This window comes from Falco rusticolus, chromosome 4, assembly GCF_015220075.1.
Source record: "Falco rusticolus isolate bFalRus1 chromosome 4, bFalRus1.pri, whole genome shotgun sequence".
NCBI lineage: Eukaryota > Metazoa > Chordata > Aves > Falconiformes > Falconidae > Falco > Falco rusticolus.
In genome coordinates, this window is record NC_051190.1 from 4870378 (window position 1) to 4892250 (window position 21873).

At 39.3% G+C, this 21873-nt stretch overlaps 2 protein-coding genes across 5 annotated transcripts in view; one reads left to right on the forward strand and one right to left on the reverse strand.

The window, feature by feature from the left end:
- LOC119147491 (vegetative cell wall protein gp1-like) overlaps positions 1–21873 on the forward strand; it is a 516692-nt gene that overhangs the window by 406615 nt on the left and 88204 nt on the right. The window lies entirely within an intron of this gene.
- WNT7A (Wnt family member 7A) overlaps positions 6393–21873 on the reverse strand; it is a 40547-nt gene continuing 25066 nt past the window's right edge. Inside the window, exon 4 of the mRNA XM_037386605.1 lies at positions 6393–10747. Coding sequence (XP_037242502.1) covers positions 10268–10747 — 480 coding nt within the window. The 3' untranslated portion in view covers positions 6393–10267. The remainder of the gene's footprint in view (positions 10748–21873) is intronic.

Sequence of the window (21873 nt, forward strand, 5' to 3'; positions counted from 1 at the left end):
GCATTAGTGCTGGTGTTCATGGTCTCCCTTGAATTCCCATGGCTTGAAGATCAGCAGCTCTAGAAAGAATCTCTGGAAGAAGCAGAAAGCTTAGGACCGAGGAGAGAAATCAGACATGGTAGTTGGACAGGATGGTGGTAAGCAGCAAAATATACATGCATTCTCAATTTAGAAAAAAAAAAAAATCACATTGAAATCATAATGTGAAAATGCCTATTAAAAATAATCAAACTGGGGGCACATACAACCCAGTAAGCCACTTTGGGAAGGGGACTATAACAAGTATTTAGAATGTAGCAAAAATGGCTACTGATGATTTTCCAGATATATTTTTCCACTAAATAGTAGCTTAAAATTTCTTGACCTTGATTATGTAACTAGATCATTAGATTAACGTTTGGGACCTATTTACTATGACAGAAAAACAATGCACTGATGATCTATTGTGGACTGGTTTTTAGATTTCCAACTTCAATGGCAAATGTGGTTGATAAACTTGCAGTTAAATTAACACGATAGCCCTGAAACAGTAGTCGTATTTTGTGTTTTACAGTTAAGAATAGGTGTTGAAATTAGTTCTCAAAAAATTAACCTGAACTTCAGTCCTTTCAGGTCTTCATTCTCTTTGTAAAGCCTATAAATACCACAGATAGGGCTTGTGCCATTAGTCTGTTAATGTTATAAACATTTAATGAAGTTAAATTTGAAGTACAACACATCGTAAAATCGATCTGATCTTGCTGGGCAGACAAAAGGATGAAAATTGTTTGAGTCATTTGGAAAACAAATTGAGGATTATATTCACTTAACTTTGAGGTGGGTGAAAAATTATGACCAAGACGAATAGACCTGTTCTATTTCAAAGGCGAGCCGGGGAAACCTCTTTCTGCGTTAGATGCTGTCCGACATACATTAACGCCACCGTCAGTGGCAGACAGCACGACATGAATCACTTGGGAGATGACAAGCAGCGCTTTCCTAGAAATTGGAGGAATTTCACTCTAAACATTGCAGCTCGGATGCCTCTTCCTAAAAGTAGCTACTTTAGCAGCTGGAGTTTTCAGTACTTTTGACCATGTGTCTTCACTATGCCATCCACAGTTACCAGGGGGACATTCGCCTGCTCCCAGCATTGCCCCTGTTCCCTCAGGCAATGGCATGTCCTGTTCGGCTCTCAGGCACGATGCTGTGTTCTTTGGCTGGAGGACAAAGCTATTCCTCCTACAAATGCCTGCAAACACTTTCCTATAATTGGCTTTCTAAGGAATATGTTGGAGTGTGAGGTTCTCTCGCCTTCTACTAAAGTGGGATCAAGAGACTTTACTGGCAGCCAAATCAGCTTCCTAGCATGGTTTAACAGCACCTAGTGTCTCCTCAAAGTGCTAAGTGGGAAGAAAAAAAAAATAAATAAAAATAAATAAAACCCTATTAGCAAAGGATTACTGTGTAAAAATCTAAGACAATGAAGAGGAAAAGTGAAGGGGCAATGGACATGTTCAAATGCTGCAGACAACAAGCTGCTCAGAGGAAAGTGTATTTGTTCTTTCTTTTTAAAACTCATTATTTATTTTCTCTATTCTTTGGGCCTAATGTCTCACTAATGAATTCCAGGGGGATTTTTGAATCATGGTGATATCATGGGTTAAACCCTTCTCTACTTTTTGAATGTAAATTCTTTTTGACATTCTTACTTATTGCAGAGCACTGACTTCTTTCCTACAACAAAACCAAACGCTATTTGGTTTTGCATAGTTAACATTTTGCTAATGGGTAGCCAAGATTCTCTCAGCAGCTCAACAACATTTTCTAAAGCACACTGGCGTTGTTGTAGCAACTGGTGGCTGATCTGTGAATAAAGCAGATGTCATTGTAGCAGGATAAAGGGAGAATAATCTATCACCGGGCCACTACCACTCCTGCCCAAACAAGTCATCAAAATGACAACTTTGGTGTGTAGTCATTAATTAAGATTTGTGTATCACCTTATCTCATCTTGTTATTATATAAACCAACGTTATGTTATAAATACTAAAAATTCCTCAGCCCCTCACCATTGTCTTTCTCAAGGAGGAAGCGCAGCTAGGATGTGCTGAGGCACTGACAGTTTGCCAGCTTCCTTTTAGGCTTTGATTGATTTTGCACTTTCATCCAAGCTGGTCTGGCCTAAATAAACACAATATATATTCTGGGATGGATTTTTCTTTACTGTTTAATCTGAATTCAGCTCATGTGGCTTGCAACTAAAGATGGGCAAGCGTCAAAATATTCTGACAGGTACCCAAGCTGAGTACAAAAGGAGAGACAGAAGCAGATAAACTGCCTTTCGAACTTCTCAGAAAGGCTTTATTCCATTTATTTATTTTTTTTAAGCTTCTATTCTAACTCATGATTTGTACTTAGTTGGGACAACTCATTGACCCGAGTGAGTCACCTCACATCCCCCTCTCTTGGTGTCGGGAAATACGACGTGGTTTAGCACTGTCCTATTAAACACTTTCCATTAGAATACTTGCTAACTTTTTTATATGCTTTTGGTGATGAAGCATCACAGCAACTTGCCCCCTGCTTTGTGGAGACCCTCAGACTTTGCACTGAGTTTCAGCTTGCCAGAGGCTATTTGTTCACTCTGAGGAGCTGCTGTCCACATCTTCTGACTTAAAAAGCCTCCTCTCCGCTACCTCCTTTGCCTCACATCGTTGTTAATCATTTGACTTAAGGAGACAAAACATGAGACCAGGTTTCTATGATTTCCCTGATGCATGACTCATACTTAATGTGGAGACTATATTAATTACTGTGTGCTTAGCATTTAATGAGGTTGAGAAGGAGTCTCCTCACTTCAGCTATGCAGAGCACGCGGTGAAACTACTACATGCAGCAAATACATTTCCATAACACTTAAATTTGAATATGTATTTTATAAAAGGAGGCAAAGCAATCATTGCTTGAGTTCCTTAAAACAGGATGGCAAAAGCTGGGAAATCTGGGCCATAGTCCTAATTTTTTCACAGACCTCCTTTGTGCCCACTGGCCAACCCTCGTGTGCTTTGTGCCTCCTGATTTCCTGTCTGTTTGTGGGGATAATAGCGGCTGACTGAGGCCAGGCTCAGCACAGAGCATTTGTACAACTTGACACCACAGCATTATAGAAGGCCAAAAGGAATTATCCTGATTTTTTTTTAATATATCAAAAAAAAATTTCTTTGTGATAAAGTATGTATCTTCATCCTGTGTGATGGCATTATGGTCTAACACTACTACCTGCACTTTATCTCCTCTGTCCTCCATTAACTTCTTTCTCAACTTGCCAGGTATTTAATATCCTCTTTAGTTTAAAACAGTTCAGATCAAATTTTAATCATTTCAAAAATAAGCTATTTTTTTGCACAGATGTGATGCCCACGGTGTATATTTCCATAAACCCATGTGCAAAAGAAGAGTTGCTTGGAAAGAAATTAAGAAACAGCTCACAAAACAGGTTTCTCGCTGATTCAAGGGTTTGGATGTTTGGATTTAGCTTGAGCCAAATGAAATAGTCCTAGGAGCTGTGTAACAACTAGGCAGGCTTATCTTTGGCTAAAATCTGTCCCTTTAGCCAAGCCTTTTCTGTGTTTCCTGGTAGACGCAGTAGTGTACCTTCCATGCATTGAGTTTTTCAGGGGTTTTCCTCCTTTTCTTTGGAAAGGGCTTCACCCTGTCTGTAATAGGCCATAGTTTCTGCATCTTTCAGGTTTCTTTATCTGTTCCTAGCTAGACCCGTTCTTGTCTGACAAACTGCTTTTCTCTAACCATGTGAAAAAGCAGTTTGATGGAGTTTGGTAGAAATTGCTTTTCTTCAAGATGCTGTTGCCATCACTTGGAGAATCAGTATGCTCCAGAGCTGAGAATGAGTCAAAGTATGTGACAGCAAAATATAACCCTTGGGACAATACCAGAGACCTGTCAAATGGATTTTGATTTCATTTATTTTGTAAGCTCTATGTGTCCAAAAAATACTTGGGGGTGGGGGTGTTGTCATCAAAATGCTAAGGGTGTTGTGGTGTTTATGGCCTCTTACTGTATAAATAATAAAAGGATTTCAGGATAAAAAGAGAAATGGCATAAAGGATCCAGGAGGCAATCTGCCAAAGTAATTTGTAAGATATCAATAGTTAAAGCAGTATTTGCTGACATCGTGTGAGTGAAGCAAACTCAATAACATTGAGAGAATAAGAAAAACTAGTAACTGGGAAAAGGTTGTGAACAGCAAGGAAATGTGATTAACTGATAATGTTAAGCACTATCTGTGGTAGAGTTCATGTGAAGTCCCATTTAAATTCATGAGTCTGTCTGATGAAGAAAAAACAAAATAGACAGCACTATGTCTTCACAGGTTTTTGCTACGATTTCTTATGCAAGTCTAGCTGATTAAAGAACACCTTGTCTAGTCTACCCCCTCTAACTTTGTTTTTAAAAAACATCAGTACAGCTTTCTCAATAATATTGAAAAGGTGAGTTAGGTGGACGCAGTGCATTAGATGACTGGAGTAATTCTGTATTTCTTATACTGGTCTGAAAAATTAAAGGTAAGCTGTGAGAGGATGAATGTTTTTTTTCGTGTTGAGCATCCTCCTCCTGTACTGAATCGTAGCCCCACATACAGACCAAAAATAAGACAAGAGAGCCATCAGTGACTGGGAATGGATCAGAGAGCTTATTAACACTCCATGGAGAGTTAAAACTCCAAGTGTTTAGAAAGAATAAAACAAGCAGCATATACATGCTGCAGACAGGCATGTGGTGAAAACGGGAAAGCGAAGCACTGCAATAACAAAGTTGTACGTAATGTCTTGTTCCCAAGATAAACCCCTTTGCATTCTTACAAATCAGAGGTGCAGAGAGTTTTCTGTGCTGGTAGTACTGGGTTTGTGGTGGACTGCTAGTGAATTGTTTGTACTGGCCACCATAAAATCAGCTGTGGATCTGGTATGAGTTATACAACATTTGTTTTGGGAGTGTAGGGAAAGGATGAAATCTAGCATAGGAAGCACAGAAACTAGAGTTAAACTTTCTGTGCTGGGAGAGTTTGGCTGTGTGTTAATAATCATAGGTAAGTGGTGCAATTTTGATACCATCCTCTTTACCTCATTTTTGGGGTTTTTTTTTGTGCACAAACAGTTCTGGAAACATTTCCTTAAGGTAAATATAATCTCGCCTTCTCCCAGAGATATCAAGACTCTTTACAAAGCAAGCATTTTTCCTAGCAAGGGCGTGATGCAGTAACTTTGCTAACAAAAATACAAGATCAAGGTAAGGAATGATATGAACCTGAGAGCACCAGTAGTAAATACACTGTGCTACACTTAAAAGTGAGGCTTCTCCAGAACTTCCTTCTGACCTCTCAATTGCAAATTACATGATATGTGCTACTGATGACTCCATGAATATGTAATAACAACAAAATGGAAATATCAGTAAATTCATAAAACTCCAAAGCATCAAAAGAAGCCTTTAAGATTTTATAGCAACACATCAGGGCAAGAGAATCACAAATTTGTGGTATCTTTCTTCAAATACCTGGAGCCTTTCAGATCCAAATACATCTCTTCATCATTTTGACTTAATCATATGTTATTAATTGTTTGTTTCCAGAGGAAGGATTCCTTTAATTTTTGTTGAGGATTAAAATGCCCACCATTGAGGAATTACTGGTGTGATTTTGACCAGGACATGAATTGGGTTAGCAAATTAGGTCACTTACTATGGTAAACTCTCCAAGATAATGATGAATTAAGGGGAAATGTTTTGGAATCTAGACGAGCTTCGTCATCGAAAGTTCTGCTGTGTGTATAAAATTCTTGTACTTCGTTCAATTTTGGACAGTTTTGGAACATTCAAGCCTGACTCAGACTGTACCACTGTTGGTTGACAGCAACAGGCCAGCTCTGGCCAGCACTGTCTGGGTCTGTCAGTCACCGAGAATGCAGTTGGGTCCTACCAACAACAGAGCTGGAGAACTTGTTCTGTTGACTTCTTGGGGTTACAAGCTGGGGGCAGGGGGCTGTACTCATTAATACATTAATTTTGGACACTCGGTGCGTATTTCCTGATATCTACTATAATGATAAATGTAAAGATGTCAGAAATACTTATGCTGTATCTCAATTTCGATATGTGCACACTGACAGCAGCCTGCAATGTTTCTGTACTCAACAAATTGATTTTTAAGTGTGGTCAGTTAAAAACAGTTTTGTAATCCACAGGATAGTTCATCAAGAGCCTTGTGTAATATCATATGTGTCCATTATTTTCCTTTTCTAAGCCACTATGTACCCTTACAATGACTTTACCAAATGAGCCACTTAAGATTTCATTTTAAGGATCTTTTCAGTTTAATTATCGCTGTTGAAAGACATATCTCCATTAGGTTTATGCATACATGGCAAAGAAAACTTAATCATTGACTGATTCATGTTTTATGTAGGTACTCCGAGTATTCAAGCTAACTTTATTGACGTTAGTTGTCCTTTTACAAAGGCCGAGAGGTAAAATCCTTAAAATTGCTTAGGAATCCCAAGGCAGAACTGCTTCATTTCCACGAATTGGGGTTCTGCTTTCAATTGAAGAAGTGAGATTTCATAAATAATAGCTTCCCAACTTGCAGTTATGCTTGTTCTCTTATGCTTCCTACTCCTCTTACCCTACCTGCTTCTTGAATGTATGTTTTCTTTAAAACTCTCAGCTACGTTATTAGTGTGGACAGCAATCCAGCGCTTCCCTCGGTTAGCGGAGATGAAAAGATGTATTTTCTTTTGAGAGCTGTATTGTTCTGCACTTGTGTGCATTTCACTCCCATTGTGTGGTTCTTCACCAAGTAAAAACAGAGCTCTTCTATCCCTGAGGACAAAGAACAAACTGTTGTCGGGGGGAGGAATATCTACAAAATCGTAAATCTTTCTCCTTCTCCTGTTTATTCTTCATGCCATTCAAGCCCATTTAACGAATGACCAATTAACTCCAGACTCATGGCAGATTCTGATGGGCCAGATTTTTGCTATCTAAGATGACACAGCCAGATTTCCACATACTTTCAGGCTGAATGCAGCGTTTGGTTTTCCTTGTGCTTTGATTGATAGTTCCCAAACTATTATTCCAGTTATAAAACAAATTGACATTCTAATTAATGCACGGATTATCAGCAATATGGTAAAATATAGGGAAAATGTGTACCACATTCATTTCATTGTGCATCCAGTTCTTTATTATTGTGAGTAAAACTGTTTAAAGATATTTGTCCTTCAGTCAGTAATCTGCTAGCTGTACATTGCACATCACTGCATACTGAAAAATACAGGAAGCAGGAGGTTTAGAGATTACTTTTCTATAGTAGAAACATGCTGCAAAAGTAATAATTTGTAAAATAATCAGTGAAGAAAACACACTTTTGACTATGATATGGTAACTGCTAAGTACAAAAAAAAAAAAGAACAAACTGGAGGTGGGGTGAGGTGGAGATTCCGATATTAAATGTTAGGGCTGAACAGTGTTGTAACTAATATCCATAGCATATGTACTTGCATTTTATGTCTTATCAATTCTTGATGTGTAGAATTTAGAACTAAAATCAGTGACTCAATTACTCCCCCAAAATTGCTTTTATATTGCTTTATATTGACAAGTCATAAGTTTGAAAGTAAATTATGTTAATAATTTTAGTTTGGTATCCCATGCTGGTGTATGAATTGTATAAAAATTCTGTTTTGTGTTAAGTGGCATGTCTGCAAAGAAGCTGTACATTTAACTCTAATTATACATTGCTAGGATCAGGTACTGCATGGGCTTGTGTTCTTAAATAAATAATTTATTTACAAGAAGTGAGTTTAAAGAAACCCACCGTGACTCCTCCAGACAAGTTCTAAAAGGTTAGGTTGTTATAGTGAAACTTTGCAACATCTTTTGTGATACTTCTGTTTACTTTCTCAAAAAACTTTCTCTGTTTTCGCAGGCTTGGGTGGGAGTTTTGACTCAGAAAGATCAAGGGACACAAGATGCACTTGTATCTTCTGCTCCTTGTAATACTTGCTGTTATCAAGGGGGCCGTTGCCTTTAATGATGCCCTTCTTAGCTGCATGAAAGGTACAACATAGTGTAGCCTGGAAGTAGGGAAGGATCTGGTCTGTCCTAGACAGAACATGCAATATAGTACTGGGCCATGTTTCTTACCCAATGGAAAACAACATTAAAATTAGATTATTTTTTTTGCCAGTCACCAATGAGTCAAGCAGAATTATTCCAAAAACGGGGGAATGTTTACCATTCAAATATCTGAAGAACTTAGTGATAAAAAGGAAATACTGTAAAGGGAACACCAAATGGCTTATCTGGGCTCTGAAAAACAAGGGAGTAGTCTTTAAATTTGCCTAGTTTTTCTGGATTTTTGAGCTCTGGCCTTTGGGGGGCAAAGAATAGTGTAAATGCCAAAAAGAGTTGGACAAAAAGTAAGCTTTGTATCCTATCTATGAGAATCAGACGATGTGTGTCATGCTAGTTTTTACAGTCATAGTCTACAGTCTTCCACTGATTAAAATCAAATTTGACAGTAACACAATATAGAGGTTTAACTGACAGCACACACAGCACATTTGCTAGTCATAACGCCACAGTTTAATGACTGACGCATGTGGGAAGCTAATTCGGATTTTTTTTTTCTTGAATGGGATAAATGAGCATCCAGTTAATACCAATCATGAATTCAAGCCATGTGACAGAATTGATGCTACATACCCTGTTCTTGTTTTGCATATTCTGCAAATTAAGCTGCAGGAAAAGAGCCAGTTTGTACACACATCCGGAGAGAAAGTTCATTCTGCTTTCTGACACATCCACCAATTGCAGCTGAATATATCCAGCTTGCTGCTGTTGTGTCCACAAACTAATTACCCTTTCTCTGTTAAATAGCCTAAAAATTACAAATTGTATGCCTGTTTTGAGAAAAAGTACAGGTTGAACAAGCAGACGTAGTATAAATAAAATATTTATATAAAAATAGTCTCTTACAAAATATACTCTCTTATCCTATGGTTGATTTTTTCCAAAAGATGGAAGTTTGTCTGGATTTTCTTATTCTTAGACATATTCCAAACAGGATTTTATTAATGTTTCTTTCTTTAATTGGAAAAAAAAAAAAAAACCCAAAGAAAAAAAAACAACAAAAACCCACAAACAAAAACTGGCAAAGATTTGCAACCCCTACCACTTGACTTTTGTTCCAGACAACTAGCAGCAAACAGGAGAAAACAAACAAACAAACAAAAAACCAACCCAAAAACAACAGTGTGTGTTTGTGTATGTACATATATATAAAGATGCCAGCTTTTGTACTTAAACATGTACTGTAGAAGATATCCTGCAAGTCCAACTAATAGAAATACCCTAGTTAAGAATAATATACACAGCTCCAGTTTTTCCTTGCTGTTTCTACAAAATTATTCCACAAAGAAAGCCAGCTATCTACTTTAATTGCAGAATAGGTTCAAAAATGTTGGTAGAGTTCTTTTTAATTAAATAAATTAATATTAGTTTTATCTGAATAAATTGTTAAATATTGCTATTATTATGCCCAAGTGTCCCAAATCCCTGTGCTAAAATCTGCAGCACACACACACACACGAAAAAGGCAGATAAAGCAGTGTCTACAGAAACCTTCAACAGTTCTACTCGCTGTAGCAAATGGTACAAAGTGGAAGGATGGGCAAGACCAGCAGAAGCTTTTCACAAGTGTAGAAGCCTAAATCGGTGTCATCCACACACTCATGTGGGCAATTCACAATGAGGCACTGTCCATCCCATCCTGTGCAAAGCCCTTTTTTGAGGATTCCTCCCCTACGCCTCCCTGCTCCTTATACACTGAAGTTTTTTTACCATCTTTTTTTCCAAACCAAGAGTTAGCTGCCACGCTCAGAGATTTTTCCCTGGTGGGTGTCTCTTCACAAAGCAGTCAATGCTTCTTGCTCTAGAGGGGCAGATTAAATGAGATTATATTTTTCTGTTTTGTGTGTCAGGTGGCTCAGAGTGGGGTTTGTTTGTTTTTGTTACTTGGCTGACTTTCATAAGAGTCTGAAATGTGTATCCACATAAGCAATGAGACATGAGAAGAAAAAGAGAGGGCTCCATTCATCAGCATTTCTTCTGGGAGAGCAGGTCTTTCCTACAGTCTTGTGTAGGTACGTTGAGTGCATGTGCAAATGTATTCATGGCCAGGGACATGTCAGCCTGCCCAGCCACGTACTCACTTACAGGTATATACTTCTGTTCTTTCACTGCATGTGTTACATTTAACATAGCAGCACCAATGAAATTTGCAGTTGCACTGCCACACTCTCGAGTACTGGTGTGTATTGTAACCGCGACCACAGCACATCAGATCGCAGCCATTGGACTGCTGCGCTGTCTTGTTGCACATCCTTCCCTGCGTTCCCACGCTGCCGGTGACAGGGTCCTCTTCACAATAATTGGGAGATTTTTCTATGTACACTAAATCTGTATCCATGGGTTTGCGATAGGAAAGTGGCTTCTTTATTTTGAGGAAGGTTGGACGCTTGTTGCGACTTGCCCTCACCGGTTCGACTTGAACAGCTTCGTTGTATTTGTCCTTGAGGATGTAGCCCAGCTCCCGGAATTTAGGCAGAGTTGTCCAGCATGTTTTAGTGGTACAGGATCCTGAGACCCCATGGCACTTGCACTCTAACTTCATGTTTTCTTCCAAAATCTGTATTTGGAAGAACAAAGAAAGATGCATTAATACAAGCCAGAGTCTCTGCAAAATAACTGCAGTTATTTGATGCATATGGAATGACAGCCAAGGGTGGCCTTGCTCTCCAGCATGAGTTGCCACCAGGCACAGGCCGTGCTCCCACCAAAGCTGTGGGTTTTGCCTGTACAGTGACACCGTTGTCCCAGTTAGCAAATGCTCAGTAGTCTCAGCTGAGTTCTGCCTCCAAAGCTGATTCCCCATTTGCACTTGGAAGCAGGGAAGATAACTTTGTCCAATTTCACAGCCCATGGACCAAAGGTAAAATGGGACCCTCCTTAACCACAGCTTTTCTTCACTTTCATTTGCAATGGGATTGTACAGTGCTTCAGATTTGTCTGTCACAATTTTTGGCATATGGCAGTGAAATTAGAAACTGGCATAAAATCACACCTTTACATGAAATACCACATGCAGAGTGCTTTGAAAGTTTAACAATAGGTACAAGAACTTGATTTTTGTAAACAGAGGTTCAAAACCAAACTGCATTTCAGTTCTTGCACCTGAAAATGACATAAGCTGGTGCAAGACATGAACAAGCAGATAAACTCTGTCAATGCTTATCCTCCTCTTGGTCTCATGTTAATCATCAGTGTAGAGCAGATGATCATTTATTCAACATCTGTTCTAAATGTTGCAAGTTAATACTCCAGTCTGGAAATTTAAGTATTATTTTAATATACCATAGTCAAGTTCTTTGCACTTTCTAGAGGGTTGGAAATATTTTTCCTCCTTTCACATGAATAATGGAGCATGCAAAATGCCCCAGCTACCTTGCAAGAACACTAGGTGTGTCTTAGAGCATAAAGGGTTAGAGTGAAAATGAGGAACTGGTTTCATGTTTTGTTATCAATTGTTCTTAAAAACTTTCTACCTTCTTAATACTGTGCAAGTGTCTCAAACACCTCAACATCATGGTTTGCTCCATCCTGTCTCATGTCCTCTTCTTTGTAGGTATCTCTCGTGCTTATGCCTGAGTTGTTACTACTTTCCATTTGAAGATAAGCTTCATCTTCTTATCTACCTTCATATTCCTTGAAACTCTATCCTTATATCTTTTCCCTCCTGCAGCTTGTTTACCAACCCAGTCTTTGCCAAATAAAACTGGAGACCAGCTTAGTCCCTACTGTCTGTCCTGAGACCTATAACTGACTTCACTTAGCAGCTACATTGAGTTCATGCTAGAAAATATAGCTAATTCCAGCAATTAATTCCCCACTGGCCTTTGCTTGAAAGAGACCATAATAATTTTGATGATTAAATTCTGCCTAACCTGACATACTAGCAGTGGAAAGCCCAGTCAGAGAGATTATCTGGGTTCAAGGAGCGGCCACAAAGTTTTTTCCCCTGAGAAACCCCAGATGATCCATGCAGCTCCGAATCTGGGCAGCCTAGAAGGCTGGAGGGAGGTCAGTGATACGGAAAATCGAATTAACCCTTTGTTATGATCCCCATCTTCAGATGTGGACATGTGGAAAGCTGACCACGCAGATACGGTCGCTGGCTGCTGCTGAAGGTGGCAGCCTACATTGCACGACCCACATCCAGCTCGAAGGCTAGGCATGTCATGCTGGGACTTCCAGTCTAAGATCCCAGCATAAACTGGGGCTGGCAAGAAAAAAGAGCACATCTTAAGTTGTGCAGCCAGCAGATCCTAGGTAGTGCACTAACACTGGTGAGCATAGCTCCATCCTGTCCTTGGCAGCCTTAAAACAAGTAATTTAAAGGCTGCACGTATTAGCTCATTATTCTCATACCTGTTGGTCTTGAGGCTGTTCCCGTGTCACCTAGGCACAGTAATTGCTGTTGCCTAATCTTAGGGTAGCTTGCAGCTGCTTCTTTACTCGTTGTTGTTCCTCTGCCTCTTTTCAATGAAGACTGGAATTTCACAGGCATTAAAATAGCTGTATTTTTATTTCAGTCTATGAGTGAAGTGTCAGCCCGTGTGGTCTGAAGACAGGATTGAAACCCCTGGGAAGCGCAGGTTCGAGATCTTGACAGATGTGAACTTAGCGTATATTAGGTCAGATGTTCTTCTACTGTTTTTAAATTAGTTGTTCATGCAAACTGTCTAATGACTGCCCTAAAACTCAGATGTGAGAACCTTTTAAATTCAGATCTACATCTTAACTTGCAGTTCTGCTCAGGCTTTGGCTTACATTTTGCATTATCTTGTTATCTTGAGTTTCTCTCTCAGCCACTGCATACTTCTTTTATTGCTCACTCATTCATAAGGTAGTACACATAGAAGATAGATGAGGAGACAGAAAAGGAGTTCTAGCACAGAAACCGGAAAAATAACATAAATTCTTTCAGCCTCATTTGTACCTTTTTAAAAGCTCTCTTTTTTTAATTTGAAACTAGCCAGGGATACATTTCTCAGCCCTAATTCGATCACTACTCTTGTTCATGTGGCTGGCCTTGTATCCTGGTACAATGTTCAAACTTGCAACAAAATATTTCTAACTCACCTGCCATCAGGATCAGCCAAATTGACTTGAAACATTAATACAAAATACATCATGTGTCATCTATCCAGGTAGGGCTTTTTTCCTGAAGTGTAGTTAAATAGCCTAAATTGCTTTTTGGTTTATTTCATTAATATCCCATTTACAGCCAGCAATCTCTGAGAGAATGAGTAGTTCCATTGGAAAGAGCTGAGCAAGCATCTGGAGCAGTTCAGCAACCAGGCAGCCTTGTGTCACGTGTTGGTCTCCTGCTCCGGGTGACACAATGCCAACCAGAACAAGCTTCTGCTTTTCTGGTCTCAGCTAAGGTTGGGCACGAGCGGTTAGGATAAAAAAAAAGTCTGGTTTTGTCTGAATACGAGAAGATTGAGCAATACTAGTTGAGCCCAGGTGCTAGGGGTCCTTCTTAGATGACCAAAAATGCTTGGAGGTGTATGGGAGGAGGCAGAAGGATGAGAAAGTGTTTTGTCTTTTAATGCTATGCCACATCTATTGTTCTCTCTCTCTTTTTGGGGGGGATTGGGTGTTTTTTGTTTGCATATATATATATATATATAAAAGTTCCTAAGATTTGCTGGCTAGCCTTCCCTTTTCTCTATGCACTTGGTGGGGGTGAGTTTCCAATACGCTGTGCCAAAATGGCTCCAACACATCTGCCTAATTTAGGTTCCCTGTACTCTGCAATTTCACTTTCCCTTCCAGTCCTGCCTTTTCTAACCCTCTCTACCTTTGGCTCACAAACCCTTTTGTTGGTTCTGTTCTTATGTGTATATCCTCCTCACTGGTGCTGCCTTTCAATCCGGTGTTTTGCAAATTCAGCCAGAGGTGAATTGACACTACAGCCTTTAGAAAATAGGCTACATGTAACGTGAACCATCTATCCTCAGCAAAAGTAAAAGCCTGCAATGGTGATTTGATAGTTTTATTGTACTGTGATATCAGGTGCTTGGCCTATTTGTTTTGCATTAAAATATGTGGACAGTGGTATTTTAATACCATTACATTATTCTAGTAGCCTCTGATAAATCAGTGCCTTTATAAATTCAAGATTGGAGTTGAAAAGAGAAGGAAGAAAATAAAATAGGGGATTCTTTGGGTAGGGACAAGAGGCCTTGGTCTTTCCCTTTGTTTCCATTAGCCAAAAGAAGCTCTCTACCCCTTAAAAACTTGGTCTGTGTTAAAAACAGAAAGTGTTCTTCACTTTTCAAGATCAGAGTTTGTTTCTTTGAAGGTATTAGCCAGCAGGTCACACTTTTTACATTAGATTAAAACTTTATATATATTATAGGCTGACTTTTCCTAAAACATAAGAGTCTGAAGGGCACAAAATGTAAATCCTAGATCCTCTGTTTCTCACCAAATGACCATACCCAACTCCGTCAGCCATGGAAAGTAAATCTGTATGCACCAGTGAATGCTCTGAACTGGATTAAATGCGAACAAAGAGCTGGAGTTCTTTTAGCTTTGTCCACTTTTTCTTTGAGCTCCTACAGTAAACTGTCAGTACTTGTTTTACTCTCTCCCCCTTGCCATTAGCCTCTGGGAAATAGTTTGTGTGAAGAGAACTTGCGCTGGCGCTCTCTATTGATGTTATCTCCAGATATAGTAGCTTTGGGCACTGCCATTAGGAACTTAACATGTTTTTTCTTCACCTCCAGTTTTGCAGAGAATGCATAGGGTGCGTCATGTGAGGGTGGCAAGCTGTAGCTCTGGAGAACCCTGCAGCCCGGGAGCTGCATGGGCTGGTACCAGCACCATGGTCCTGCAGTGGGCAGGGTGGCTGGGGGCTGGCTGAGCCAATGGTCCTGCTTTTCACTGAAACCAGCAGAAAGTGCTGGCTGGTGTGACTTGGTGCTGGAGTGGCATATGCTTACGGGTGCTGTCACTGCTGCCCTGCAGCCGCTCAGAAAGGCTGAGGTACCACACAGCCCTGGGTTTGGCCACCAGAACTCTAAAGCACTTGATGTCAAAGCTGTCCTGAAGGACTTACAGCATGAAATACAGTGACCGTCGCACATCCAGTGCATTCTCCTTCACCAACAGGATTCCCATGGAAACTGAGTCCTGCCTCACAGTCAGCACCATCGTGCCTAAGGCCAGGGACCCTTTATGCTTCATCAGAAATAACTCAGACTCCAGTCTACATGTGAAGCAGATGTAATTAGTGAGACAACAGACACTGATTTCTACCCCACCAAGGCCATAATCTTCCCTAATTTTGTCTGACATCAGATCATCTAGGTCAGGAAATACCTGTCTCCTACCAGTGCCTGCACACATACCTTCACTGTAGGTCAAAGAAAACACAACTGTTGGCAAAAAAAACTGTGCCTTTTTCACTCCAGAGAAGAACACGGCAGGGCTTGGAGAGTGGTCACAACATTTCTGTGGGCTGGGGAGGCCAATGGACAGATGCAAACCTGCCCCTTTCAGTTTATGGCAGATGGGGAGCTACGATTTATATTACTTTCAGAGGCAACTATAGCTATAAGACAAAGCTCGTCAAATTTCAGGAATGATGTAGAGGTATGTTTTTTGCTTTTGAAGAAGGATTCATTGAGCACAAATATTGTTTTAAGCTAACACAATAAAGCTACATCATATTACTCTTTCAACAAACTTACTTGAGAACCAAATCATATCTACAGCAACTGGCAATGAGGTCTAGAGTGAGACTAGGCACTGAAAAGGGCAGTGGATGTGTATGTAAGATTGATTTGACAAGCAGTAAAAGGACTATGTCTAGATAAAATGACTAGAAAATAACTCTGCCACTTGTTTTATTCAAGTGTGACAGCAATCTGGATGCTACTGTTTAAGTAACTTGTAGGACTGCCTTAACACTAGAGCTCTGAAAGTAGAAATAATACTTGGTGCTTTTTGACTGGGAAGCAAAAATAAGCATGAGAGAGCATAAAAGAAGAAACATCGCTGTTGAAGACAAATCCTATGAAATCATCAAGAAATGTGAGAAACAGCATGAGAAAAAAGTACCCAAATGTAAGTTTAAAGTTAGCAAAGGCATATTTAAACAGAAAAGATTATTTCCCATCAGTGGATGTTCACTAACTATATTAATAGAGCTGTTGTAAAATGTGTTGTGTAGAAACATATTTTGCACTGATACCCTATGGCAATCTAACTAAATGTGGATGAGTTTGGAACTGATTGTGTCCCATATTAAGAGTGACTCATTCCAGACAGCCTTTCTATTTCTGTTGAACATATTATGAAGCCCTTATTAAGCACAGCCAAAAGATATTTTTTGTCACATTTTTGATTAGTAAATCTGTGCAAAACAATAATATCTGAAGTCAGTATCAAATTCAATACACTGAACACTGTGAGCCATGACTATCCCAGAAATACTACTGCGCTAGCAGGTTGAACCATTTTTCTCACTACGTGCAATTTTTTGTTTCAAATTAAAAAGTGACTGGGAAATCACCACAGCATGTGACCTACATCAATCAAAACACCATTGCATTTTCCTTGGAATAGGTGTCTAAAGAAAATCAGGCAACATGCTGGTCTGAGGACTAATTATGAAGACAGCCCAGAGACTGCTGATAAATGACATAATGCTAGAAGCATCACAGATGGGTGGTATTTCTGAATGCCACCATACACCTTCAATAATGGATATCCTATTTTAAAGAGCAGAAACATTTTTTTGCAGATTCTAACTCATGATAAGCTTAAAAATGAAGACTTCAGAAATTTTGCATTTTCATAAGTTTAACCTTTTGCGTACTGTTTCTGACTTTTTGCTGTCACAACAAAGCAGGAGGTTCCTTACGTATCTTATGTGAATTTTATAGTTTCATAATTACTTTTGTGCTTTCTGCCCTGGGATGTTAGTTGCCCTTTCATTTGGCTATATAAAAAAGTTGACTATATGCAGCAATTATTTTCTAAATGCAGCTTCTATTTCCACAATATACCAAACAAGTAAAGAAAAAACTATTAGTCTTTCTGGATGGTCACAGTACTCGTGCTGTGTTCTCTTTCCCTGGGTAAGTTGTATCGCTTAAATTAGAGGACAGAAGACCTAGTACCCTTCATTAAATGACTAGTACTGTGCAGAATAGCAAGTGAACACAGAAGTCAGAGAGCAAGGCCAGTAAAAGCTGAGAGGCATGCAGCCACAAATATTTTTCTCCTGCATATTTTTCTTAAACTTCTGATAACCTTCATGACTTGCCACGTACTAAATAAATTTATCACCACTTCTGGGACCAAAAATGAAAGAGCAGTAGAAAATAAATGTGATGGGATTTCATAATTGGGGTTTTTTAAAATTTAAAATTGTTATTTTTAAAAAATAGTTGGACTTAGAATAAACGGACATAATTTTTTTTAGAAACAGAGATTTAATGGGACAGATTCTCACACAACCTAATAATGCTCTTCTTAAATTAAACCACAAGGCATGGCCCTTGCCTTTTTTCAAACTGTAGGAAGTCATACATGAAATAAAATAAGGTGTCATAATACTTCAGTTTTCTGTCACTGAGGAGTCCTTCTAGGAGAACACCTTATCTCCCGCTGTAGCTGCTCCTAGGATAAACTTCTTCCAAAACCCTCTCAGTTTTGCAAAAGTAACTATGAACGTGTATTCCACGTATGTAGCTCAGAGTCTGTATCTAGCTTGCTCATTCCCCAATATTTTTTCTCTGACAGATCTGCAAAACTAATCATGGCCTGTGAAAGTCAAATAAGGTTCTTAAGTTTTTATTTATCTTCATCAAGATACTGCTTGCAGAGATAGTGGGCATGATGTGGCAACACCTGATGTTAATAGCTCAGCAAAATCTGATACGGATTCGAGAGGAATGATATAAGCAGAAATCCACATTGCCACATCAGGCAGTCCCCCCTCGGAGCAGGTCTGATGCCAGGTATTCTCTTCTCCCTCACCCTCTCCCTTTTCCATCATATCTGATAACAGCTGCGAGCTAGTCTGTGGGATTCCTTGCCTTTTTACGTCTCTCATGAACACATTCCAGTTTTCCCCAGAAAGAAAGAACCTGCACCCTTTTTCTCTCTCTCTCTCTCTGGTCATCAAAATGTAAATCGAAACCATTAATTCACCTACTGGAACCATGAGCTTCAGGTTGAGTTTTGCATACTCTTAAGGGATGTGGTGGATGACAGAGTTTTCTGTGTAATATCAAATGCAAAACCTTCTTTCCCACCCTTCCTCCTGTTGGCAGCAAGTCCTGCTAGAAAAGTTTTTCTCAACTACGAATTACGAATTACGAATTACGAATAATGCTTAGGCAAGTTTTATATCAAGAAATATACTGAAAGTAGCATGTTCCTACCGTCTGTGGGCAAACAGACTGTGAGATGGGGGGGTCCAGGTGTGACACTTTCTGTTTTCTCAGTTGCTAATGACAAAAGCTCAGTAGCTGAAAATTGGCTTGAGAGTCTATTGAGGGGTTGCTGCTGTGATGGCTTCTGGGTACCTCTGTCTGCAAGACTGGACTGACTTGCATTTTGGTTTCGTGGGTTCTAAAGGAACTGGGATTGTTTAGTATGGGGAGGAGGAGGCTCAGGGGGGACCTTATCGCTCTCTACAACTACCTGAAAGGAGGCTGTAGGCAGGGGATGTTGGGCTCTTCTCCCAGACAACAAGTGACAGGACAAGAGGAAACGGCCTCCAGCTGCATCAGGGGAGGTTTAGATTGGGTATTAGGAAAATTAGATTGGATATTAGGAAAAATGTCTTCCCTGAAAGGGTGGTCAAGCATTGGAACAGCCTGCCTGGGGAGGTGGTGGAATCACCATCCCTGGATGCATTTAAAAAACTTGTCCATGTGGTGCTCAGGAACATGGTTCAGTGGTGGGCTCGGCAGTGCTGGGTCATCAGTCGGACTTGATGATCTCAAAGGTCTTTTCCAACCTAAATGAGTCTATGATTCTGTGACCTTTCTATTCAAAAGCAAGGCAAATATTTTAACAGAAAAAATGGAAATTATTTGAAAACCTAACTGTCAATGTGTTTGATAAAATACTTCTTTTTAAAAAATAACTCTTGGGAGACCCATTATCACCTAGATTAGACTGGATGAATGCAGTGCCAAGTAAGTGTCATCACACAGGAAGTTTAAAGATTAGTCATAAAAAGGAACTTGGAAAAAACACTCCTGAAAAAAATATGGTTTCTTTTAATGTGCATTCACCCACTATTATCGGTATATAGGTGAATTTTCTTAAAGGCATTCAACACGTTATTTTATATTCCACATTTGTTTGAGTGAAAGTGTGATTTTCTAGCCCCTTATGAAATGGGATTGTGAGATTAAGGGAAAGTTTATCCAGGATCGTTATTTGCTGCTGTCCAAGCAAAACCAACACTGTGGCTATGATGGATTTTAGCTTGTGAGATACTGAATAGTCTTTTTGTCTGGCCTACCTGATACAATGAAGCTAAAATAGACTGGAAAGGAGGATGGAGTTACAGAATTACAGATAGAGGTTTTGGTTATATTATGTAGTTCACCTTCCTATCACTACATAACCTTCCTACAGTAGGCATCTTCCTCTCCAAAAAGATACTGGATATCATGCTCATGCCAGAAGTGAATAAAAGATGATGATCAAGGAGTTTTGAAAATGAAGAAACAACATGGTGTTCACTGGCGCTAAGACAGTTTACAAAGAAAATGAGGCAGCAATTTGCCTGGATTTGGACGTGTTACCAACATAACATTTCTTCTTAGGTTGTATCTACCTTCCTTACAATCTGGTCACAAATTAAAAATAACTCCAAAATACTGATACTTCTAAAACTGGCCTCTCTAAAATAGTGATCTGTGAGGTATTTTGCCATGTATTAAAAAGATGACAAATGTCCATTGTTAAAAATGCCATTTTCTCTAATCCCTACTTCAGTCTAGCAGCTCAGTCCTGCAGTCAATGTATAGATCAGAATAATGAAGTCAATTAAATCTTAACTGAGTGATGTCTGCCGACCCTGACCTCTTTGAAGTCAATATAATTCTTCTAGCATCCTACGTCCACTGTGTCTGTTTTTAGTTTTGGTCTTGGGACAGTGATCTTCATCCATACTCTGGGCTTCTAAATGTCAATGCATCAAGCTGTCATTAAAATGCAGGACAGAGTGGATTTTTTAAAAAAAGAAAGAAAGTAATTGTGCTTATAGTTTATATTTTAGCACGCTATTTCTGAAGAAATTGGAAGTACTCCCAGATAAGATGAACTAAACTTATTTACACTCTTCAGTTTAGGAACAAAATGAGTTAAAGTCTTGGGGGGTTATTCAGGCAGGGGAGTCATTGCTGCCCATCACTTTGAGCAATGTCCTGGAGCCTGAGTCATTCTTCATATAAAAAAATGTAGGGAAAACAGGAAATTACGCAGCTGGAATTCATCCTCATCACAGCTAATGTACACAGAGAGAGGAACGGTAAGGGCTGACTCATTCCCACTAAACTTCATCTTCCATGTAACTCTCCCCACTGGTAGTGAAGCACCCAAATGAAGTGGTGCTGGCATTGTATAGTAAAGAAATGGGAGCAACCAGGTAGAGCATTTTGACAAATGCTTAAGCTGTCAAGAGAAAAGTTTCCAAAGAGTGATAGAAACCAAAAGAACAGTCTTACTTGTTCCAGACAACTAATCAGAAAACACCTCTTGTGCTAAACTAATAAAGCCAGGTACTGGCAGGAGTATTAGTTGCAAAATAATCACTTCATATTGCTTCCAAACATTTTTAACCAATAGCCACACACAGTTAATTATAGGTTCATTTAGTTGCATACCAAAGTATGAGAGTTAACCCTTAGGTGCTCAGCAAATAACACAATGCAAGGCATATTTCTCATGCTGAAATACTTACATAAATTTTAGTTCTCCAAGTCAGCAGTTTTTAGGAAACAAGGGATGGTTTTCCTTTCTATCAAGCTTTTCAGGTGATTTCAAGGTGATTCTATGTTAGCTTTCAGTACCGCCTTTATAAAAATGCAATATTTCCTAGCTTAACTTCTTCATCAACTCCTTTGGTCTAGACAGAAGCAAGAGGTATCTTCAAGTTTGATTCACAAAGTGACATCTTTATGATTCAATCCTAATGCCTAACATACTGTTCACAACTTGGTAAATGATGCTGGAGCCATACCCATTGCCCACTCTGCCCACCTACTGTCTATTCAGCAGGAAGGTGCACCTGAGCTGTCTCAAACTCAGTTCCATTCCCTTCAGTCACACTATTCTGCAGGGATAACATGACCTAGACTGTGGCAGAGGCTTCAAGCCCACTGCCAAGGATGGTTGTACCCTGGGTGGGATATCACCCTGCTGGCACATCAAGCACCAGCTGCTTGGGAAAGTGATAGCTATTCTTGTCATTTTAAAAGAAATTTCTCATTACTACTCCATCTAATCAGCATGAAATTATTCTAGTTATCATAAGGCAAAAATCTGATCACAATAGCACACTGTGTTTTTATGAACATATTTCCACACACATTGTGTTTACAATTCAAAATATTTGCATTATTATAAAGTAACATGATCTTGGTGTTAATTGTAATATTCTTGTGAGAACAATTCCTTTCTTCCACAAGGAAGTCTTTCAAATTAAGTTTT